The following is a 24,029-nucleotide window of genomic DNA, read 5'->3' as shown; positions in this document are numbered from 1 at the left end:
GGAGTTTAAAACTATTGGATCTCCCCGGTGCCACTCTGGATCTGCCATAATCAATCGCTAACGTTTGACTACAACTCAAACTAGCGCCCAACCTCAACGTCATTGTTTTCACCCACTCCCTCTGTTGGCTGAATGTACCGGCAAAATTTGGCCGGAGAAAACCTGCGAATATACCGGAAACCCAGACGTAGTACTTAAGGGAAATAAAAATTGAGCGGAAGTAAATAAGCGGGCGAAGCCAGGCCAACGCATTCCCAGGTTCAAATGCATATATATTTATTATTCTTTTTTGACTATTCATGTCTGAATGGCTCTCTATGGTTTCCTCCCCAGTCTGGTGTTCAGCCAATCCCTGATCTCGTTGGACCTGATGGAGGACTTCCTGATGATCGCCCACAAGAACAGGAAGTCTGGAGACACCTTTTATAAAGGTAGGCTAACCTTTATAAAGAGGCACTTTATAATGGTAGTGGGCGGGACAACAGCTGAGCAGTGACTGTGATCGGTCCTCTCCCCTCCGCAGGGAACAGTTCCTGGGTCAGGGACGTGGACTACTACCGCCTGGACGGCACCACCAACGCTACGCTCAGGAAGAAGTGGGCGGAGAACTTCAACAACACCGCCAACACCCGGTACGTCTGAACCTGGCCGGACCGGCTTCTGGCTTCTGGGTTCTGGGTTTTTCGTTTTACGGTATCAGAATGCCTCATTTTGTCATGGCATTAACGGACCTCAAACTAACGGAGATCAAAGCGATCATCATTGACCTCAGTGCGGCATATCTTTATTTATATGAACGGCTTCAAGTCCCTTAGATTAGACTTTCCCTTACCCTAACCTTTCACCTGAGTATTACATTTCCCTTTCCATTTACATTGAGGGCATTTAGCAGAAGCTTTTACCCAAAGCGTCTTACAATAAGTACATTTGTCAGAAGAAAGAGAAACCACAATATATTGCTATAGAGTAAGGACGTTGGTAGAACCAAGTGCCAAGCACTAACGATCGCTAGGTTAACCCATTCCCCATTTACAGCAAAGATAGCTAAGATAAGATGCTACACGATGCTAAGCACTATTTTTAAGTGCAAGGATGTACAACATACGTGTGTACATAAAGTGCCAGGACGTACAACATACAGCAATTACATAAGAGGTGTGTGTGGGGGGTAAGTGGGGAGGCCATACAGAGTCTAGGTGAACACTGAACAAGTGAGGCTTGAGTCCTTTGCAGAGTCTTCCCTTAGCCTGAGCCTACCTTATCCTGCTTGATTATGGAAAAAATCATGATCCCGATTATTTTGGTCAATATTTAAATCACGATTATTCAAGCAATTATTTTTGAAAAACATTTTGAAAACATGATGGATTTATTCAGCATGTCTCTCCCAAAAAACCCATTGCAACTGAGAACTTTGAAATTTCGCCTTATAAAAATACAAAACATGGTAAAAAAGAAAATATTCAAATCTAAAATAATGTACAGATACAGATATGTATCCAGCTATTCAGCTGCACTTTTTATAAAACATAAAAAAAAATAAAGATTAATTGAAAACTCGATATTAGTTTTGTGATCGTTTGACACTAAAATCGAAATTGCGATCAAAATTCGATTCATCGCCCAGCCCTACCTTATCCTCCCCCCCACCCTCCCGCGCCCCAGGGGCCGGTTGTTCCTGATCTCCACGAGGGCGGGGTCCCTGGGCATCAACCTGGTGGCCTCCAACCGGGTCATCATCTTCGACGCCTCCTGGAACCCCTCCTACGACATCCAGAGCATCTTCAGGGTGTATCGCTTCGGACAGCTCAAGAACGTCTTCGTCTACCGCTTCCTGGCCCAGGTAACCTCTAGATCTAGAGGATCTACTGGTGGTGGTGGTGATCCACTCGTGGTGGTGATCTTCTACTGGGGATCTCTTGTTTGTGATCTATTGGGGATCTCTTGTTTGTGATCTAGTGGGGATCTCTTGTTTGTGATCTAGTGGAGATCTCTTGTTTGTGATCTATTGGGGATCTCTTGTTTGTGATCTAGTGGGGATCTCTTGTTTGTGATCTAGTGGAGATCTCTTGTTTGTGATCTAGTGGAGATCTCTTGTTTGTGATCTAGTGGGGATCTCTTGTTTGTGATCTAGTGGGGATCTCTTGTTTGTGATCTATTGGGGATCTCTTGTTTGTGATCTATTGGGGATCTCTTGTTTGTGATCTATTGGGGATCTCTTGTTTGTGATCTATTGGGGATCTCTTGTTTGTGATCTACTAGTGGAGATCTCTTGTTTGTGATCTACTGATGTTGACCTCGCGGGTACAAGTGGCCGAGATGAGTTTTCTCAGAAGGGTGGCTGGCGTCTCCCTTAGGGATAGGGTGAGAAGCTCAGCCATCCGTGAGGAACTCGGATTAGAGCCGCTGCTCCTTTACTTAGAAAGGAGTCAGCTGAGGTGGTTCGGGCATCTGGTAACGATGCCCACTGGGCGCCTTCCTTGGGAGGTGTTTCAGGCACGTCCAGTGGGGAGGAGACCTCGGGGAAGACCCAGGACTAGGTGGAGAGATTATATCTCAACACTGGCCTGGGAACGCCTCGGGATCGCCCCGTCAGAGCTGGTCAATGTGGCCCGGGAAAGGGAAGTCTGGGGCCCCCTGCTTGAGCTGCTCCCCCCGCGACCCGACCCCGGATAAGCGGATGACGATGAGGATGAGGATGATGTTGACCTCTTGTTTGTGGTCTACTGGTTGTGGTGATCCACTGGTGGTGATCTACTGGTGGTTGTGATCTGCCAGTGATGACCTCTTGTTGGTGGTCTACTGGTGTTGAAGGGTTTGACCTCCTCCAGTGATGACCTCTTGTTGGTGGTCTACTGGTGTTGACGGGTGTGACCTCCTTCAGGGAACGATGGAGGAGAAGATCTACGACCGGCAGGTGGCCAAGCAGTCGCTGTCGTTCCGTGTGGTGGACCAGCAGCAGATCGAGAGGCACTTCACCCTCTTCGAGCTCACGGAGCTCTACATGTTTGAGCCCGACATGCTGGACGACCCCAACTCCAAGAAGAGCAAGCGCACCACCACCACCCAACAGCCAACGGTGACTACTACTACTATACTACTACTACTGCTATACTACTACCACTGCTGTTACCCCCTGAAGCCAGCAGTGACTACTACTACTATACTACTACTACTGCTATACTACTACCGCTGCTGTTACACCCTGAAGCCAGCAGTGACTACTACTACTACTGCTATACTACTACCACTGCTGTTACCCCCTGAAGCCAGCAGTGACTACTACTACTACTGCTATACTACTACCGCTGCTGTTACACCCTGAAGCCAGCAGCGACTACTACTACTGATACTACTACTATTCTACTACTGATACTACTACTATACTACTACTGCTGTTACACCCTGAAGCCAGCAACGACTAGTACTACTACTCCTAGTAATACTACTACTGCTATACTACTACTACTGCTGTTAAACCCTGAAGCCAACAGTGACTATTACTACTTCTGTACTACTATACTACTATGCTACTATACTACTACTACTACTGTACTACTACTATACTACTACTACTATACTACTACTGTACTACTATTACTATACTACTACTGCTGTTACACCCTGAAGCCAGCAGTGACTACTACTCCTACTTCTAGTACTACTACTATTACTAGTGCTACTACTACTACAACTAATGCTACTACTATTATACTACTACTGATACTACTACTGCTATCTCTTCTAATGTCGTATGTTGGCTCCCACAGACTCTGTTAACGACCTAACGACAGTGTAATCCCAGTGTTGTACCGTGCTAACAGGGTGTCCCCCTCCCAGGACGTGGTGCTGTCTGAGCTGCTGAAGAGCTGCAAGGACCAGATCGTGTCGTACCACGAGCACGAGACCCTGCTGGACCACAAGGCCGACGAGGAGCTGAGCGAGGCGGAGCGCAAGGCGGCCTGGGCCGAGTACGAGGCCGAGGTACCGCTCACCCTGGAGCCAGCATACCGCTCACCGCTAACGATGGAGCTGACATACTGCTAACCGCTAACGCTGGAGCTGACATACTGCCAACCGCTAAGGCTGGAGCTAACATACTACTAACCGCTAACGATGGACCTAACATACCGCTAACATACCGCTTACGCTGGAGATAACATACTGCTAACGCTGGAGCTAACATACTGCTAAAGCTAAGTTGGAGCTAACATCCCGCTAACGCTGGAGCTAACATACTGCTAACCGCTCACCCTGAAGCCAGCATACCGCTAACGATGGAGCTAGCATACTGCTAAACGCTCATACTGGAGCTAACATACAGCTTATTGCTTGCACTGTAGCTAGCATACTGCTAACGCTGGAGCTAACATACTGTTAACCGTTAACGCTGGAGCTAAAATAATACTAACCGCTAACACTAGAGCTAACATACTGCTGACCGCTAATGCTTGAGCTAACATACTGCTAACCGCTAACACTGGAGCTAACATACTGCTTATTGCTTACACTGTAGCTAGCATACTGCTAACGATGGAGCTAACATACTGTTAACCGTTAACGCTGGAACTAAAATAATACTAACCGCTAACACTAGAGCTAACATACTGCTAACGCGAACGCTGGAGCCAACATACTGCTAACCGCTACCACTACAGCTAACATACTGTTAACCATTAACACTTGAGCCAGTATTCTGCTAACCGCTTACGATGGAGCTAACATACTGCTTATTGCTTACACTGTAGGTAGCATACTGCTGACCGCTAACACCAGAGCTAACATACTGCTAACGCTGGTGCCAGCATACTGCTTACCGCTAACACTTGAGCTAACATACTGCTAAAAGTTAACGCGGGAGAAAGCATACTGCTAACCGCTAACACAGGAGCAAGCATACCGCTAACCGCTTACGCTGGAGCTAACACACTAGTCAACACTAAATCTGGAGCTATCATACTGCTAACCGCTAACGCTTGAGCTAACATACTGCTAACAATTAGCGCTGGAGCCAGCATGCTGCTAACCGCTAATACTGGAGCCAGCATACCACTAACCGCTAACGCTGGAGCTAGAGTAGAGCTGGAGTAGGTTACCTGGTTACCTGGTGGAACTATCCAGTAGTTGACCTGGTGGAACTATCCAGTAGTTGACCTGGTGGAACTATCCAGTAGTTGACCTGGTTACCCGGTGACCCGCTAACCGACCTGCTCTCCCACCAGGGGGTCTTCCTACTGAACAAGCAGCCCCGGTCCGGTCCCCTCCCCCTCCAGAACTCAGACCCCGACCTCCGCCCCGCCACCCTCCGGATGAAGACCAGCGAGCAGCTCATGGTACAAACCCTCACCTCCCCGCTCAACTCCTCCTCGCACACTTCCTCAACCTCCTCCTCTCCCCTCCTCCCCTCTCCCCTCCTCACAACCTCCTCCCCTCTCCTCTCTCCTCCCACCTCCTCCCCTCTCCTCCTCTCCTCTCCTCCCCTCCTCTCCTCCCATCCTCCCTCCCCTCTCCCCTCCGCCCTCACCTCCTCCTCCCCTCTCCCCTCCTCCCTCACCTCCCCCTCCTCCCTTCCCCCTCCCCTCTCACCTCCTCCTCTCCTCTCCTCCCCCTCCAGGGTCTGGTGAAGCAGAGCCAGGGGGTGGTGAACGCAGCCTGGGTCAATGTTCAGTCTCTGGCCTGCATCAGCCTTCAGGACTACATCGAGAGAGTGGTGAGTGATCCCCCGGCCGCCGCCAGCCCCGGTACAGATAGGACCCAGTCCTGGTTCAGGATTTGCTCTGCGCTGGAGCTAATGTACTGCTAACCGCTAACACTGAAGCTAACATACTGCTAACACTGGAGCTAACATACTGCTTACCACTATGCTGGAGCTAGCATACTGCTTACCACTACGCTGGAGCTAGCATACTGCTAACCACTACGCTGGAGCTAGCATAATGCTAGCCACTAACACTAACGGCTTACACTGGAGCTAACATACTGCTAACCGCTAACACTGGAGCTAACATACTGCTTACCACTACGCTGGAGCTAGCATACTGCTAACCGCTAACACTGGAGCTAACATACTGCTAACCACTACACTGTAGCTAGCATACTGCTAACCACTACGCTGGAGCTAGCATACTGCTTATCAGCCTAGCTACTGCTAGAATAGCTCCAAACCAGGAGAGGACTTTAACCAAATGCTGCACGGCTCAACCAAATAACGTTCGAACGAATGACATTGATTTTTATGTTTTTTTTTAACTAAAACATTTGTAATACATACTCTACCTCCCGTTAGCTCATTCTTTTTTCGTAGGATGGTAGAGGTAAAGTACTGCTTTTTTCGCCTCAGATTGGTTAGAAGAGCTCTCCTCTGATTGGTTATGGTTAGGGTTAGGCTTAACACCAACCGTAAACCTAACCCTGACCCTAACCCAAACAGCTAGGACTAATCAAACCACGCACTAAAAGAGAACCCTTCTAACCAATCAGAGGCGAAAAGGCGGGACTTACCCCTACCATCCTACGAAAAAAAGATTAGCCTCCCGTTACCTCTTGTTTTACCGCCTGCTCCCCCCTGCAGCGCGTGCAGCACGCCACGGCCCCTGAGCAGGTGGTCCGGGAAAACGCGGAGCGATGTCGGCTCTCCGACGAGCAGGAGCGGCAGCGGCGGCAGGCCGTGTTCGAGGAGGTCCTCGCCCAGCAGCAGCTGGTAAGTCCTCCGTTAGGCTCCTCCCCCCTCCGTTTGGCACCTCCCCCTTCCATGTGACCAGCGGCCATTAAAGTAACCATTGCCGTGTTCCAATATCCATACTTCCATGAGCACACTTAAACGAAGTACACTATCCGCACTAACTAAGTGCGCTAATTTTTCGAAAAAATCGAATACTCCGTGGTGCACTTACCGGAAATTACGATCACGACTGCTCCCCCGCAATAAACATCCCGCTTTGAACGGTCAACTCTTTACGCCTAGCAGCTATAAAAACTACAAAATGACTCTATTAATGCAGGCTATGTGGAAAATGCACCGACTTTGGGTCAGCCTGGCTTCGCCCTCTTCCGCTACGTAGCTAAGATGGCGGCCGTCGAGTACGGAAAGTGTACATCGATCCACACTGACCGTTTTGAGTATACATCCGGGTCCTTTCAGTAAACTTATTTGCGCCCGATCTGAATTGGAACGCCCTACATACTCAAACTAAGCTAATAAGTACGGATAGTATGGATATTGGAACACGGCACATGACATGCCACCAGGTGTGAGTGTGATAAGTCGTTACACGCCGTTTTTCTCATCTGCCCCTTGTGACATCATAAGTGGGCGTATTCGTCTAGGCGGACACGGCCCTCTTGTGATGTCATGAGGGGCAGATTTTGGCATGTCATGGGCCCTTTAAGAGCCATGTTTGACATCACAAGCGCGGGGGGGGGACTGTGTGACGAGCGGCCGGTCGGCACGGAGCCGGCCGCGCCTGTCCGTCACACGTCTCGCCCTGGTGGTGGTGACGCCGACGCCCGTCCTGTGGTGACGTCACCGCGTGAGCGGGAGTGTCCGCGTCGCGGGCGACGTCACCGCCGAGGGCGGTTCAAACATGCTAAAGTGATGTCGTTTTTTAACGTGATGTCGTGCCAACGTGCCGCCGCAGCTGACCCAGTGCATCGAGGGCATCCTGAGCAGCCGGCGTGACCAGGGGATTCAGGCTGCCATGGCAACCGCCCGTCCATCCCAGGGAGCGGCGAGGGCACAGAGCCACGCGCTGTAGCGGCACGGACCCCCTGCCCCCCCTCCCCCTCTTCCATTTTTATTTAACTTTGAATAAAGCAGCTTTGTTAGGATTAGCATTACGATGCCAAGAGTTGAATTTGCACTTTAACAAACTTCGTCTGGACGAGCCAGCGGAGAGTAACGAACATGTTACTCAAGGTCACATCAGTCTGTGTTCTCACTGATGTCGTTAGTTCACTGAGTGTCCACGGCGGGGCACACTGATTCGTCCAGTTGTTTCTTATGAGTTTGGTTGTTGCTTTACCGTACGATTTGAAGCAGTGAAGTTCACAGCAGAAGTATTTTTTTAACGTGGTAAAGTGCAGAGAAGAGATACCGGTTGTATCCGGTTTTCGACTTATTTTATCTTCTCAAAAATAGTCCTGGTTTTATAATAAAGACATTTGTAAGAACCTCTGTCGTCTTCTTGAAAGGGTTTTAACATTGGTAACACTCCAGCAGTCACACAAGGGTGAATATTGTTCTTGTTTGGGATATCGAAGGAATATTCTTACCCTCCTTCAAGAGTTGGATACTCAACACATTTGTTTTATGACCCGAGGCTGTTCAGAACAGATTATTTCCAACTAGTGGAACCAACATGAAACGTTTCTCCTTCTTCCATAAACAAAGAAGTTCATAAATGTTCATCATATTTCTGCTGCTGCAGGAAACACTGCAGTCCTGCTCATTCAACCAGAGACAATCGGGTGTTCTGGAGACTCCTAGCAGTCATGTGACCCATCCCGCTGGGGGGGGGGGGGGAGCATCTGTTCCCAGAGAGCCCCACCCCCCCGCCCTTAACTAACGAACCCTCGGCAGCTGCCTAGTATCAGCAGATGTCCACTGTGTTCCGCTCCAACACACACGAGAACATAGCTCAGCTCCACAGAGTGTACCACGACTCAGTCCTTCAGCAGAACATCTTTCCACTGCGCTCAGCCTTCGAGGAGCAGGAAGGGGTGAGAGGCTCGCTCACATGGAATCAAAACCCGCAACCCTATCCTGACCCCGAGCTGGACTGAAGAGCATTACTGGAGCGCCATTCAGCTTCCCCTCCGTCAGTCCTCTGCATGTAAAGAATGAATTTTTAAATTTTGGTAAAGAAGCTTAGCGGACATTTGCGGAGGGCCGCTAATCCCTGTGATCACAATGGCTTCTGAACCCTAACGTGGCTTAAACGACATGCTGGAGAGAAACGCTGACAGATTAACATCAGTCATCCATGGCTGCCTCTGGCTGGCCCAGCGCTGGAGTTGGAACTCTGTAGAAGGCTGACCGCGCGTGTTGTCCCAGATCATGAGATGTGAGCCATCACACCGGGGAAAAGGTTCTGTTTGAACATTATTATGACGTTACAACGGGGTGTGCGGCACATGAATCATTTAATGAGGTTTAAAAACGTGGAGTAGAGGTCTAGGAGTTAGGCATCTATAGTCTAGAGTGTGAAGAAAGAGTTATAAAGCAGTGAGAACAGTGAAGTGATGATTACAAGATATAAATATCAATATTAACACACAGGCCAGATGCCAACTCGATGGGGGATATCGAATTAGAATCCTCGGATGGAATTGTACTAAGGACCCAAAACAATAATGTATATCATTTCAAATCCTCGGCTGTTTTTTAAAGTTCCAAGTTCATAAAAAAGCATGTATTTTTTTAAAGATGCATTTAAATAGAATACAACAAAACAAGGTGTGCACGTATGAAGAGTGAGGTCTCACCACTTCATAGCGACGTGCAGCGGAGTTCACCCGTTAGCTTTGAATAAAAAATACGAATTTAAAACATACACGGTTTATACAAAGTGAGATCACAGTTTAGACAACAAGCAGCCAGAAGGTCCAAGAGTCCAAGACCAGGTTCTGGTCCAGTGTACCACATCAGGCCCTGGTGCAGTCAACCAGGTCATCGGGTCCTCCGGTCCACAGGAGGGACACCTTCAAGGGTCCGAGTGCAGGGAAGGTGGTGAGCTACTGTAGTCCGGGGTCTAGGTCTCATGTAGTCCGGGTCAGGGTCCGGTGTCCAGGTCTTTCCTGTAGTCCGGGTCAGTGTCCGGGGTCCAGGTCTTTCCCGTAGTCCGGGTCAGGGTCCGGGGTCCAGGTCTTTCCTGTAGTCCGGGTCAGGGTCCGGTGTCCAGGTCTTTCCTGTAGTCCGGGTCAGGGTCCGGTATCCAGGTCCCTCATGTAGTCCTGCAGGGCCTGCAGTCGAGCGTCGATCTCCGACAGCTCCGTCCCCGCGTCCATGGAGCTCTCTGGGGGGGGGGGGGGGGGAGAGCTTAGTGGTTCGTTATGGTAGAGACCGACGAGATGGGGAGGGTTGTAGCTGGAGTAAAGGTTGGGTTAGTAGGCTGTGGTTGTGTTGGGGGGTGGTCTGTGTGGTGGTGGGGGGTGGTCTGGGCGGTGGTGGGGGGGGGTCTGTGTGGGGGTGGTCTGTGTGGTGTTGGGGGGGGGGGGGTGGTCTGTGTGGGGGTGGGGGGGGGTCTGTGAGGTGTTGGGGGGGGGGGGTCTGTGCGGTGTTGGGGGGGGGGTCTGTGTGGTGTTGGGGGGGGGGGGGGTCTGTGTGGTGTTGGGGGGGGGGGGTGGTCTGTGTGGTGTTGGGGGGGGGGGGGGGGTCTGTGAGGTGTTGGGGGGGGGGGTCTGTGCGGTGTTGGGGGGGGGGGGTCTGTGTGGTGTTGGGGGGGGGGGGGTCTGTGTGGTGTTGGGGGGGTGGTCTGTGTGGTGTTGGGGGGGGGGGGGGGTCTGTGTGGTGTTGGGGGGGGGGGGGGTCTGTGGTTGTGTTGGGGGGGGGGGGGGTCTGTGTGGTGTTGGGGGGGGGTCTGTGTGGTGTTGGGGGGGGGGGGGTCTGTGTGGTGGTGGGGGGGGGGTCTGTGTGGTGTTGGGGGGGGGGGGGTCTGTGTGGTGTTGGGGGGGGGGTCTGTGTGGTGTGGGGGGGGGGGGGGGGGTGGTCTGCGCGGTGTTGGGGGTCCAGCCGTCCTGCGGTACCTCTGTCCTCTCTCCTCCGGTACGTGGGCGTGCTGCAGAGCGGCTTCCGGCCCAGGGACCCGTTCCCTCGGGACTGGAGGGGGGGGACATGAAGGACAGGATGAGCTGGCGGCCCCCCCCCTGCCCCCCGCCTGCACCCACACCCCACTACAACCCGCCGGCCCCCCGTCCCACGGCCGACACATCACTCACCGCGCTGGCGCCGTTGTAGACCGGTTTCCTTCCTCTGTAAAACCAAACACACGCGTTAGAGGGCGAAGACCCGAGGCTCGACCGGCCTTCACGTCAGGGAGGCGGCGAGCGTCTCCACGCCACCAACCTCCATCGCCGGCCGCCCCCCATCGCCGCAGCCGTCTACTCGTTTCCATGGTTACGCTCTTGGCGTCACATCGTATATATAAACAGAGTTGAGTCGAGGAGGTCGTCACCTGAGCAGGACGCCGGTCATGTGGTCCTCGTCCACCACGGACCCGGCGGAGGACGGCCGGCTGCCCCGCCTCTCCGTGGACAGGCTCCGCCCCCGGCTGCCGGAGCGTTCCGCGAGGGGGCGGTGCTCCCGGGAACGGGACCGCCCCCTCTCAGACAGGACGGGCGACGCCAGCATGTCTCTCCGCGTCTTCCTCAGCCTGGCGACACGCGGCGCAACGTTAGCACGCACGCTAGCTAGCTACCGCCGCTGCTAGCGTTGAGCTTCGATCAACCAGCCAATCACAAGACAACGTACTTTTTGAGGTCCGCCTCCTTCAGGCGGCGCTGGCGGTCCTGGATGTAGGCGGTGGGGTTGAAGCGCGGCCCCCCGGAGCCTGGACATGGGGGGGGGGGCGGCTCGATTATGGATAAAATCATCATCACAATTATTTTGGTCAATATTGAAATCACGATTATTCAAACGATTATTTTTTTAGTTTAAAAACACGACGTGTTTATTCAGCGCGTCTCTCCCCAAAAACACTTTGGAACTGAGGACTTAAACTCAAAAAAAAAAAGACCAAAGGGTTAAATAGAAAATGTTCAAATCTAAAAATAATTGACAGATGTGTATCCAGCTGTTCTGCACTTCCTATAAAACATTTAATGAAAAGATATGGCGTTCTATACATCGCGATGGCGGTTTTGAATTCGATTAATCATTGAGCCGTATCCTCTAACGCCATCGTTAAGGTGTTGAAGGAAGGACTTCCACCACCGCCCCGGGCCTGGGGGGCTCAGGGGGGCTTCTGTCCCTTAGTGGGGGGGGGGGGCACGTACCGGTGGGGGAGGGCGAGGGTCGGGGGATGTGGGCGCGGGGGCCGGAGGAGTCGGCCCGGCGCCCCCTCTCCCCCGAGCGCAGGACGCGGTCGTCGGCTCGCTCCCGGGACCCCGACCGGGCTCGGACCCCCAGCCCTGCGGGGCCCCGGTCCCTGGAGAGAGAGCCCCTCTCCCGGGTCACGGAGCCCCTCTCCCGGGACAGCGACCGGTGGGTCTGGATGTCGGCCCGCGTGCCGCCGGAGTAGACGGGCGTCGCCCGGCTGCGGAGTCAAAAACAAACGCACCCGACCCCCCCCCCGTCACGTAGGAGAAGAATGAAACATGAGGGAGGAGCACATGTTCAGGGAAGGAAAGGAAACGAGGGAGGGAGGAGGGAGGAGGGAGGAAGGAAGGAGGTGGGCTCACCCTCTCCTCAAGGAGGCCAGCTCGCTGGTCAGGTCCTTCACACGGACGCGCAGCGCGCTCTCAGACTCCCTGAGCTCCTCCAGCTGGGGGAGACACACACACACACACACACACACACACACACACACACACACACACACACACACACACACACACACACACACACACACACACACACACACACACACACACACACACACACACACACACACACACACACACAGTTCAGTATGACATCACGTTGAGCGATGACGTCACACCGAGGTGACGGTGACGTCACACCCCCACCTGCTCCACCAGGAGGCGCTGCTCCTGGCTCCTCCTGCTGGCCGAGCGCTGCCCCTTGGCCTGCTCCTTCAGGAGCTGCTCCTCCAGGTCCCGCAGCGCCTCCCTGCTCCTCCTCACCGCCTCCCTCCCCCCGGCTCCTCCCCCCTGCAGGCGCTGCAGGGCGTGGGCCAGGGCCTGCTTCTCCTCCCTCACCTGGGCCAGCCTGGGGGGGGAGAGGGGGAGAGTTCATATCCCCACCAGGGCTGAACCACTTCGGGGGAAATCGAATTGCGATTATTTTGACCAATATTGCGATTTAATGTGCGATTTTTCCTCATGTTGTGTATTATTCACAAGAAAAAATAATAAATCATTCTTTAGTATGACCAACACAACATCGGAAGCAGTCAACATAAAAACGGATCTTTCCTTTAGGCCAAGCCGATGTGTGGAGATTAATTTATATTATAAACTTCTTTATTCAACTATTGAATTATAAAAAATGTAAAAAAATTAATCGCACTGATTTCCAGTCAGTAACGGTAACAAATCACTCTTTTTTTTTTCTTTTTTTTAATCGCAGTCTTGGCGATTTGCATACCGCGTTCTATTACATCGCGATTTCGATTTGAATTCGATGAATCGTTCAGCCCTAATCCCGACCACATCCTCGTGTGTGGCGACGTCTACGGTCACATTGACCTAGAAGTGTCCTGTGGCTACTGGGAGGAACGGAACCACAGGCGTTCATATTGTGCAACCCAGCACCTCTGACGAATGAATGGATGAATGAATGAATGAATGAGTGACGGGATGAACGCGCGAGGACCCACTCTGCTCGCAGCCTCTGGGTCTCGGGGTGGGCGTGGCCGGGCCCCCCCTGGGAGGTGGCGGCGCTGAGCTGCGTCCGCAGGGCTCTGATCTCCCGCTGGAGGGCGGCCGGGTCCGGCTTCCCCTTGTAGGGCACGGGCAGCGGGTAGTGGATCCTAGTGGCGCACCGGGAGAGCCACGTTAGAACCCTTCACCAGGAGGACCACGTTAGAACCCTTCACCGGGAGGACCACGTTAGAACCCTTCACCGGGAGGACCACGTTAGAACCCTTCACCGGGAGGCCCACGTTAGAACCCTTCACCGGGAGGCCCACGTTAGAACCCTTCACCTGGAGGACCACGTTAGAACCCTTCACCGGGAGGACCACGTTAGAACCCTTCACCTGGAGGACCACGTTAGAACCCTTCACCTGGAGGACCACGTTAGAACCCTTCACCGGGAGGACCGAGCCAGCAGGATGGAGTGAGTCTGGAGTGAGGAGTGAGTCTGGGGTGGGGAGTGAGTCTGGGGTGAGGAGTGAGTCTGGGGTGAGGAGTGAGTCTGGGGTGGGGAGTGAGTCTGGGGTGAGGAGTGAGTCTGGGCTGAGGAGTGAGTCTGGGGTGAGGAGTGAGTCTGGAGTGAGTCTGGGGTGGGGAGTGAGTCTGGGGTGAGGAGTGAGTCTGGGGTGAGGAGTGAGTCTGGGGTGGGGAGTGAGTCTGGGGTGAGGAGTGAGTCTGGGATTAGGGTGTGAGGGTGAGACGCGAGTCTCCCTCAGAGCTAGCTGACCTAATGCTGAAGCTAGCGAGCTAGCCATGTGTTAGCTCGCTAACACATGGGGGAAGGGGTTCAGGATACAAGATCTGTGGCTGGTTCCTCCAGACAGCCTACCCCCACTTTAAGTTAAGGAATAGGGTTGAGTTGGGGTGAGTGTTAAGTGAAGGGTATTTCAGAGGTAAAAGGTCAAGTGAAGGGTTCTTCAGGGGTTAAAGGTCAAGTGAAGGGTTCATCAGAGGTTAAAGGTCAAGTGAAGGGTTCAGAGGGGGAACCGACCTGTCGAACTCCACGGTGTAGATCAGGATCAGGTATCTCTTGGCGCCGAGGGCTGGGGACTGCTGCCCGCCCCGGGGACGACCTACGACCCCCGCCTTCCTGTTCCGCAGCAGCTCCAGGTCGGCATAGGTCAGGAGGTCAAGGGTCACCGAATCACTCACCTGAAGAAACGATTGATGAAGCCAGTCACACTTAGGGTAGATCATACGGTCTACAATGCGATGGTCCAACTGTGAGGTATTGACAACTAGAAGAGGCAATGGAGTCTTCATCTGAGACTCACCTGTCTAACCGCCGACTCCAGCATACTGCAGAAGATTGGAAACTGCTTGAAGTTTCCAGTTTTGCGTGTGAGGTCCTCAATGTCTTAAGAAGAACAGAGAGGTTGTACACACGTAAGAAAAAAAAAAACGGCATAAAAATGTCATTATTAATAACAATGATGACGGCCTCCCGGCCTGCCACTCAGACCGAACCCTCGCGGCCGTCACGTACAGGCGGGATCGAACTCTCCCCTCCACTGGTCGGCGGTCTTCACGTCGGAGATCTCCACCACCAGCAGACCGTTCTCCATCTCCACCTTCACGCTGAACTCCACCCCTCTGAACACGAGGTCCTCCTCCACCCCCGAGCTGGCCTCCATGGCCCCTGGGGTAGGGAGCACACCCAACAGGACATCAGCCACTCCTCCAGCGACAGGAGGCTGGAGCTGTCCCCACACCGATAACAGTATCGGAGATTCCGATATACGATTCCGCATTTTAGGCAGCATTGGGTATCAGCGAGTAGATTATTGAGCAGGGACAAATACATTGTACATTGTTTCATATTCAATATTAAATAGATGCCATGCACACAGGTTTCTAGTCAAGACTAATCCGCAACCCCTGTACCGAGTAAGAAAGTCTATTTGACGATCCGATACCATCACTTTACTCATGTGTGAGCTCATTTATTACACAGGCAGAGAACATGACGGACACTATGTGATGTATTATTATAATTATAGCTTATGAATGTAAATGTAAATGATGATGAAAAAAATGTGTAGACAGAAAGAAAACCGATTTCCATTGCTGTCATCGTCAGAGAACCCTTCAATAAGAATAAATGCTATTAGCTATGAGTAGTTACTTACAATACTAGATGCTGAATCGGTATATAATCGTAAGGAATAATGGTATTGGAACATCTCCAGATGGAAACCCACACAATCCTTCTGGTAGGCCCAGTGTTACACCAGGGTTTAGTGTGAGAGAAGGAGCCTTCGCTACTAGCATAGAGTGAAATGTCAGGCTAGAACCGAAACCACTGGGCAAACAAGGAAAACGTGTGGGGCAATTCTAAATCCTCATTGCGGTTTAGATGCCCTTGGTTCTTGGTCATTAAAATAAAAGAAGGAAACAGTGAAGAATGAGAACTAAACAGCACCAAGAGGTACCCTGAGTACCCTGAAATAAATAAATCATTTTATTTATAAAAAAGCTTAAAAAAACCGAATGGAGTTCTTTCTATGGCTTTGTAAAATATTAAAGAATAACAATTTAGGTTGGATAATGAGTAGGTGGAGCAATAGAGAAAATGACTGCTACATGCACTTTGTCCATCACTATCACTCATTTACCCTGCTGGTACTTGGTAGGCTGCTGCTCTGCTCTGCCTCTAGACGCCCTCACCACGGGGGACGCTAGAGAGCGCATCACATTAATAATGACCACATACTTCATGGAGCTCCTCTAGAAGAACGGACTGGGTGAACCATGTTCTCCGAGGTACGTACCGCCGGGAAAAATCGTTCTCCGTGACACGATGAGATGATGACATTTGCAGATCATATCAAATAGTTCGCAGCGAAAATCGTTTCAATCGTGAGGACTTTGAGCGCTTCACTTTGATTTAAGTTTTCTGGACATCATCGTGTAACCGAGGCGCCTCTTCTTTTCATACTCTGTCATGAGCTGAGCGTTATCTTAGGAAAACCGTCTCGTTAAACTTTAGAGGTGTTGCCATCACCAACGAACGCGGAGTGAGTCGGTGGTCCTCAGATCATCAGACGACACTTTGACACCAACTCGATATTCACTGAAACACAATAACACCCACCTGGTCTGCTGACGTCCGTGGGATCAGGGGACGGACGAGCTCATCCTTTACACGGGCTTGGTCCTCGATAACACGCAGCGAACAGTTAGTAAGTCCCCGCCACCGAAGACCGGAGCGGCGGCAGGAGAACCGGGAACCGGGACCGTTGAACTCTTCTTCGGGTGTCCATGTTTCCTCCGGCGGGCGGCGTCTCTTCTTCCTCGGCGTTCTGCTGGGAAGGGGACGCTGCTGCCCCCCAGTGTTTAACCGGCAGCATAGACATGTTAATAATAAAATACATGGCTCAATACATAGAATAGAAATACTATTTATTTGGTAAGATATATAATGTTATAAACGATTTGTAGTGATAGTAATAATATTATTTTGTAATCATAATAATAATCGTCCATTTTAATCATAAAGATTGTAATATTACATGAATAAATTGTTAAATATTATACATGTATATGATAATAGTGTATTAATATTATTATGATATAATTAATTAATAATATTTTTTATAACGGTCTACATTATATTTGTCATGGTATCCCTCTGACCAATGAGTGTTTTGTGTTTTCACATTGACACATAATCTGCAAACTTGTTGAACCTGAAACGCTCCAGGCTTCTGCCTCGTTCAAAACAAGCGTGTAAATGTTTGATCAAAGTTGCGTGGGTCCCGAGTGAACCCGGGTCTCTCTTAGTCCACCCCAGTGACCAGGGACTGTTTCCATGGAGACAGCCGCCCCTCGAGGAACCAGTTGAGTCAGGGAGTCTGAAGTCTGCCCTCCTGAGTGACAGTCCGTACAGCCCCTGCTCCCCATGTTGACGTGAAGGCTCCTCTCTCTCCATGCAGAACGACACATGGATGACCCAGCCCTCCAGCCCTCTCCTGCTGCCCGGCACAGAGCCTCAGCCCTGGCTACAGCTGGTCGGACACGCAGGTATCCCCAATCCGCTCCTTTCTGCTCGCTTGGCTTGATTCTCTGGAAGGCACTAAAGATCGGAGAGAGAGAGAGATACGGATCACAGACTGTAATGTCTCCCCCTCCTTCTCCCCTCCCTCCCTCCCTCCCCCCCCCCCTCCCCTCCCTCCCTCCCTCCCTCCCTCCCTCCCTCCCTTCCTTTACCCATTTCTCCTCTCCTCTGATAACCTCTCAACTCCCCCTCCTTCCTCCGTCTCCTCCTTCCTTCATTTTTTTCCTCTTCACTTCACTCTCTCCTCCTCTCCTTCCGCTCTCCTCTCCTCTCCTCCTTCCTTCCTTCCTCCTCTCCTCTCCTCTCCTCTCTCCTCCTCTCCTCTCCTCTCCTCTCCTCTCTTCTCCTCTCCTCTCCTCTCCTCTCCTCCTTCCTTCCTCCCTCCCTCCCTCTGCCTCCCCTCCTCCCTCCCTCCCTCCCTCCCTCCCCCAGAGAGTTTCCAGGTGGGGGAGAACGGGAGGCTGTTGAAGAGACACTGCGAGGGGGAGGAGCGATGCTTCCGGAGGCTGATGGAGGACCGGCTGAGCGCCTTCGTCCCCTCCTTCCACGGCGTGGTCCAACACGAGGGGCAGGACTACACCGTGATGGACAACCTGCTGACGCGCTTCCACGCGCCCGCCATCATGGACTGTAAGATGGGCACCCGGTGAGCACCACGGGGGGGGGGGGGGGGGGGGGCGCCTCAAGGCTTCAAGGCTTCAAGGCTTTCAATTCTTCCTGATACCGCGGATCTGACCTGGTCTGGTTCTGGTGTCGGGTGTCTGGCTCACCTTTCATCCTCCTCATCACTCTATTTTTGTGACTTCATTTTCAATCATTCCATCGCTGGTAACCAGAAGGTTGCTAGTTCGATCCCCGGCTCCTCCTAGCTGAGTGTCGAGTTGCCCCTGGGGAAGACGTCACACCCTGACTGCTCCCAACGAGCTGGCTGATGTCTTGCATGGCCGACTCCACCGTCGGTGTGGGAATGTGTTTATTAATGGGTGAATGTGTTTATTAATGGGTGAATGTGTTTATCAATGGGTGAATGTGTTTATTAACGGGTGAATGTGTTTATTAATGGGTGAATGTGTTTATTAATGGCTGAATGTGTTAATTAATGGGTGAATGTGTTTATTAATGGGTGAATGTGTTTATCAATGGGTGAATGTGTTTATCAATGGGTGAATGTGTTTATTAATGGGTGAATGTGTTTATTAATGGGTGAATGTGTTTATTAATGGCTGAATGTGTTTATTAATGGGTGAATGTGTTTATTAATGGCTGAATGTGTTTATTAATGGGTGAATGTGTTTATTAATGGGTGAATGTGTTTATTAATGGCTGAATGTGTTTATTAATGGGTGAATGTGTTTATTAATGGCTGAATGTGTTTATTAATGGGTGAATGTGTTTATTAATGGGTGAATGTTTGGCAGTAAAGCACTTCGAGGGGTTACTGGTTTGAAAAGCGTGACATAAATGCCGTCCATTCATTCACCCTCTATCTCAATTGACTCTTGCTTCCTGACCTTTGACCCCGTCTTGACCTCCACGCCCGGTGCCCCCGCAGGACGTACCAGGAGGAGGAGCTGCGCCTGGCCCGGGAGCGGCCCAAGCTGCGGCAGGACATGTACGAGAAGATGGTGGCGGTGGACCCCGGGGCCCCCACGGCCCAGGAGGGGGCCCAGCGGGGGGTCCTGAAGACCCGCTACATGCAGTGGAGGGAGAGCCTGAGCTCCACCACCACGCAGGGCTTCCGCATCGAGGGGGTCAGGGTAGGAGCAGCCTTAAGGGGTCTCTGAGGGCAGGACGGAGGGTTGGTCTAGACTGGGAGCTCCACCAGCCTTAAAGGGGTCTCTGAGGGCAGGACGGAGGGGTGGTCTAGACTGGGAGCTCCACCAGCCTTATGGGGTCTCTGAGGGCAGGACGGAGGGGTGGCCTAGACTGGGAGCTCCACCAGCCTTATGGGGTCTCTGAGGGCAGGACGGAGGGGTGGTCTAGACTGGGTAGCCCCGCCCATTCTGCCGGCGATTTGAGTTCGCCCTCCATAAGGGTCTGGAGAAGAGCGATACGTTCTGCTTCCGATACCTTTTTGTGGGAGCCAATCACCAAGCTGGCTTTTCCCCTTGGCGCGCTATTGGCTGGTTTAACACAATGACGACAGGGAAGCGACGGCAAGCAGCCAATCGCGTACAGAGTCAGTTGAACCAGGCCCGTTGATCACGCCTCTTGTGCTGATGGAAATGACGGCAGCTTTTCCAGACCAACGTGCAGTCTACGATTAAGCTTGGTCTGGCAATAACCAGACTAGGGCTGGTCTAGAGTAGGAGCTCCAGCAGCCCTAAATGTGACATATTATACCACCAGGTGTGATTGTGATCAGACGTTACAATCCGTTTAGAAAATCGGCCTCTTCTGACATCACAAGTGGGCGTGTCCACCTAGATGTTGCATTTTCAAAACGGCTTGAAACGGCGAATCACACTCACACCTGGTGGTGTGATATGTCACATTTAAGGGGTCTTTGTGAGCAGGATGGAGGGGTGTTCTAGGGGTGAAGCGCAGGTTCATAACACGTGTGCAGTCTACAAACATCACCTGTAAGGCGCTTTGGATCAAATGGTCTGCTAAACTGTGAATAGTTAACGTCTTGAATACATGGAGTATCTTCTACAGAGGTAGTAGAAGTATTCCTTGTCTCACTATTCAATGTATATTAAATAAGGATTTATTATTGGTTTGATTTGGAATGTTTGTAATATATTCACGTGTGAGACTAACCCTCCCTTCCCTGAGTGTTAACGGGATAAACGGGCATGGGCGTCGCCACTACATATATTAGGGGGGGGTCACGTCCCCCTCACCTTAAAAAAAAGTGGTTCGGACCCCCCCACATTTGCCATCACAACTATTAGTGCATGAGGTTGGTGCATGGTCTACTAGTCCAGCGTTCTTTCCATTGCTTCAGAATCCAATCCGTTCCACCTTATCCGTAGGGGGGATACCCATATCAATAGAAGTCGACAGACTTCAGCAACACAGTCAGTGTCCAAATGTCCAGCTTTAGCTGAACAGGCTTTCTCTCTGTTCAGATATTTAGCCTATATTTTAGTGCCAGGTCATGTTAGATTGGTAACTTGTTAATTTAATCAAAACAATTAAACGTAGATCGTTTAAAATCTAAAACATGGTAAAATGCACCATGTTGGTGGGAGACCCCCCGCCAAAATATGTCCCCCCCATGCTCAAAATGCTGCTCACTCCCTCATAAACGGGGCTCCTTGTGATTCTGCTTCAGAAGGCCAACGGAGAATGCCGCACAAACTTCAAGAGGACCAAAAGCAGGGAGCAGGTGGGCGAGGCGCTGAGAGACTTCGTGGACCAAGACCCCCGGACCGTGGTGAGTGACATTTCCGCCCCTCCGCGTCCTGCCGCTCAATTACAGCCGTCGCTTTCATCCAGAGCGTCTTACAACGAGTACATTGGTCCGAAGAAAGAGAAACAACGATACATCACTGTCGGTGATATAGTGTGCATATAGTGCAGGCGGGCGCTAACAATCGCTAGGTTAACCCATTCGCCGTATACAACAGAGATGGCTAGGATAAGACGCTACACGAGGCTAAGTACTAGCCCTGGGCGATATGGCTGAAAGACATATCACGATATGACTTCATCATATTGATAGATAATTATGACTATTGATTAATTAAAAAAAAAAAAAGACAAGGAATTACCGTACTGGATTCAAACACTTCTGTTTAACACTTAATATGACCTTCCACTGTTCCTCTTTTATAAATACTCCAATGTCGATGCAACAATGAAAAACACTCAGATGTTGTAATTATGTATGGAACCGTGTTTGTGTAACTTGTGTCTCGTATCGATATATATTGAGCATGTTTTATATTGATATTGATCAGAAGCCTATCACGATACAACGATTTATCGATTTATTGCCCAGGCCTACCAAGTACTTTTTTTAAGTGGCAGGACGTACGACATACGATAATAATAATAATCCTGGTTGTTCCCGCGGTCCCTCAGAGGGGTTACCTGAGCAGACTGAAGCAGCTGCGCCACACGCTGGAGGCCTCCGAGTTCTTCAGGACACACGAGGTCAGAGGTCACCTGTCAATCGAACTATGCTTCTCTGATCCTTAGTCTGGCTGGTCACATAATGTACATTTCTGTTTAGTCATTTAAGGCACAATTGTGAAATCAGATGGTATATCTATAAACACAGTTTATCTAGAAAGACATTATCTGCAGCTGTTGTTAGTAGAGTAATGCTAACAACATCGTGCTTTATCTAAAGGGACTGACAGTGAGTTCAGAGACAGGTCATTAAGGAGCAGGTAGGGGTTAGACAGTACAGAGACAGGTCATTAAGGAGCAGGTAGGGGTTAGACAGTACAGAGACAGGTCATTAAGGAGCAGGTAGGGGTTAGACAGTACAGAGACAGGTCATTAAGGAGCAGGTAGGGGTTAGACAGTACAGAGACAGGTCATTAAGGAGCAGGTTGGGGTTGGACAGTACAGAGACAGGTCATTAAGGATCAGGTAGGGGTTGGACAGTACAGAGACAGGTCATTAAGGAGCAGGTAGGGGTTAGACAGTACAGAGACAGGTCATTAAGGAGCAGGTAGGGGTTAGACAGTACAGAGACAGGTCATTAAGGAGCAGGTAGGGGTTAGACAGTCCAGAGACAGGTCATTAAGGAGCAGGTAGGGGTTAGACAGTACAGAGACAGGTCATTAAGGAGCAGGTAGGGGTTAGACAGTACAGAGACAGGTCGTTAAGGATCAGGTAGGGGTTAGACAGTACAGAGACAGGTCGTTAAGGAGCAGGTAGGGGTTGGACAGTAGACAGGTCATTAAGGAGCAGGTAGGGGTTAGATAGTACAGAGACAGGTCATTAAGGATCAGGTAGGGGTTGGACAGTACAGAGACAGGTCATTAAGGAGCAGGTAGGGGTTAGACAGTACAGAGACAGGTCATTAAGGAGCAGGTAGGGGTTAGACAGTCCAGAGACAGGTCATTAAGGAGCAGGTAGGGGTTAGACAGTACAGAGACAGGTCATTAAGGAGCAGGTAGGGGTTAGACAGTACAGAGACAGGTCATTAAGGAGCAGGTAGGGGTTGGACAGTACAGAGACGGGTCATTAAGGAGCAGGTAGGGGTTAGACAGTACAGAGACAGGTCATTAAGGAGCAGGTAGGGGTTAGACAGTACAGAGTGGTGATCCTGGTGGTGCCCCCCCCCCCCCCCCAGGTGGTAGGTAGCTCTCTGCTCTTCCTGCACGACGCCGCGGGCCGGTCGGGCGTGTGGATGATCGACTTCGGGAAGACCTCCCCCCTGCCCCCCCCCCTCACCCTGGACCACCGGACCCCCTGGGTGGAGGGCAACCGTGAGGACGGCTACCTCTGGGGTCTGGACAACCTCATCGCCATCCTCACCGACAGCCTGCCCCCCGCCCGGACACCTGGCCCCCCGGAGCCCTGAACACCCCCCCCCCCCCCCCCACACACACCCTGGAGCCCTGAACACACCCCACCCTAACACCCCACCTGCCCCCACCCCCCACCCTAGACACATGACCACACCCCACCCTTACACACTACCCCCACCCTGAACACCTGACCACACCCCACCCTTACACACTACCCCCACCCTGAACACCTGAACACACCCCACCCTTACACACTACCCCTCACCTGACCACCCTAGCCCCACCCTAACACTCTGCCCCCCACCCTAAAAAAAAACTGAAAACCTGAACACCCTACCCTAACACCCTACCATGACCTGAACACCTGTACCCCCCCCCCCCCTAAGCACCTGGACACATGAAGGACTCCTTGTTTTGTTGTTTGACAGCAGAGGGGGACGATGCAGGCAGTGGAGCTGTGGTGAAGGAACTCCACCGAGCAGACCTTTGTCTCACAGTGAAACTGTGATGGTCATAACAGGAGTGACTCCTCCGAACACTTCTAGATCCTTCTGCCCCCGGAGAACCTCTAGATCCTGGTGCCCCCAGAGAACCTCTAGATCCTGGTGCCCCCAGAGAACCTCTAGATCCTGGTGCCCCCAGAGAACCTCTAGATCCTTCTGCCCCCAGAGAACCTCTAGATCCTGGTGCCCCCAGAGAACCTCTAGATCCTGGTGCCCCCAGAGAACCTCTAGATCCTGGTGCCCCCGGAGAACCTCTAGATCCTGGTGCCCCCAGAGAACCTCTAGATCCTTCTGCCCCCAGAGAACCTCTAGATCCTGGTGCCCCCAGAGAACCTCTAGATCCTGGTGCCCCCGGAGAACCTCTAGATCCTGGTGCCCCCTGAGAACCTCTAGATCCTTCTGCCCCCAGAGAACATCTAGATCAGGGGTCTCAAACTCAACTTACCTGGGGGCCGCTGGAGGTAGATTCTGGGTCGGGCTGGGCCACATCAAGTATTCCAC

At 51.7% G+C, this 24,029-nt stretch overlaps 3 protein-coding genes across 3 annotated transcripts in view; 2 read left to right on the top strand and 1 right to left on the bottom strand.

Moving 5' to 3' along the window:
* LOC130385204 (transcriptional regulator ATRX-like) overlaps positions 1-8,465 on the top strand; it is a 35,200-nt gene extending 26,735 nt beyond the window's left edge. The window contains exons 27-35 of the mRNA XM_056593586.1: positions 334-431; positions 524-632; positions 1,666-1,843; positions 2,885-3,079; positions 3,841-3,984; positions 5,223-5,333; positions 5,615-5,710; positions 6,572-6,700; positions 7,638-8,465. Coding sequence (XP_056449561.1) covers positions 334-431; positions 524-632; positions 1,666-1,843; positions 2,885-3,079; positions 3,841-3,984; positions 5,223-5,333; positions 5,615-5,710; positions 6,572-6,700; positions 7,638-7,754 — 1,177 coding nt within the window. The 3' untranslated portion in view covers positions 7,755-8,465. The remainder of the gene's footprint in view (positions 1-333; positions 432-523; positions 633-1,665; positions 1,844-2,884; positions 3,080-3,840; positions 3,985-5,222; positions 5,334-5,614; positions 5,711-6,571; positions 6,701-7,637) is intronic.
* Positions 8,466-8,645: 180 nt separating this feature from the next.
* On the bottom strand, positions 8,646-16,843 carry ccdc61 (coiled-coil domain containing 61). The gene is made up of 13 exons (XM_056595596.1): positions 16,628-16,843; positions 15,020-15,172; positions 14,808-14,890; positions 14,525-14,685; positions 13,497-13,649; positions 12,685-12,886; positions 12,397-12,479; positions 11,992-12,251; positions 11,468-11,546; positions 11,172-11,369; positions 10,936-10,969; positions 10,744-10,816; positions 8,646-10,013 (listed from the first exon to the last, which is right to left on the bottom strand). The coding sequence occupies exons 2-13, from the start codon at positions 15,165-15,167 to the stop codon at positions 9,919-9,921; spliced, it is 1,569 nt and encodes a 522-aa protein (XP_056451571.1). The 5' UTR covers positions 15,168-15,172; positions 16,628-16,843; the 3' UTR covers positions 8,646-9,918.
* Positions 16,192-23,078, top strand: LOC130386149 (inositol-trisphosphate 3-kinase A-like). The gene is made up of 7 exons (XM_056594926.1): positions 16,192-16,296; positions 17,469-17,556; positions 18,023-18,236; positions 19,143-19,347; positions 20,871-20,972; positions 21,623-21,694; positions 22,848-23,078. The coding sequence occupies exons 1-7, from the start codon at positions 16,285-16,287 to the stop codon at positions 23,076-23,078; spliced, it is 924 nt and encodes a 307-aa protein (XP_056450901.1). The 5' UTR covers positions 16,192-16,284.
* The last annotated feature ends 951 nt before the right edge of the window (positions 23,079-24,029 follow it).

Source organism: Gadus chalcogrammus, chromosome 7 (assembly GCF_026213295.1).
Source record: "Gadus chalcogrammus isolate NIFS_2021 chromosome 7, NIFS_Gcha_1.0, whole genome shotgun sequence".
In the NCBI taxonomy this organism is placed as follows: Eukaryota; Metazoa; Chordata; class Actinopteri; order Gadiformes; family Gadidae; genus Gadus; species Gadus chalcogrammus.
This window is presented reverse-complemented; position numbering and strand designations above follow the sequence as displayed.

Coding starts and splice junctions, on each gene's coding strand:
- ccdc61 (XM_056595596.1), bottom strand. CDS start 15,167: ATGGAGGCCAGCTCGGGGGTGGAGGAGGACCTCGTGTTCAGAGGGGTG. Junction 14,891..15,019: donor GGGAGAGTTCGATCCCGCCT/GTACGTGACGGC, acceptor GTTCTTCTTAAG/ACATTGAGGACCTCACACGC. Junction 10,970..11,171: donor ATGACCGGCGTCCTGCTCAG/GTGACGACCTCC, acceptor TTGGTTTTACAG/AGGAAGGAAACCGGTCTACA.
- LOC130386149 (XM_056594926.1), top strand. Junction 19,348..20,870: donor TCCGCATCGAGGGGGTCAGG/GTAGGAGCAGCC, acceptor ATTCTGCTTCAG/AAGGCCAACGGAGAATGCCG. Junction 20,973..21,622: donor ACCAAGACCCCCGGACCGTG/GTGAGTGACATT, acceptor GCGGTCCCTCAG/AGGGGTTACCTGAGCAGACT.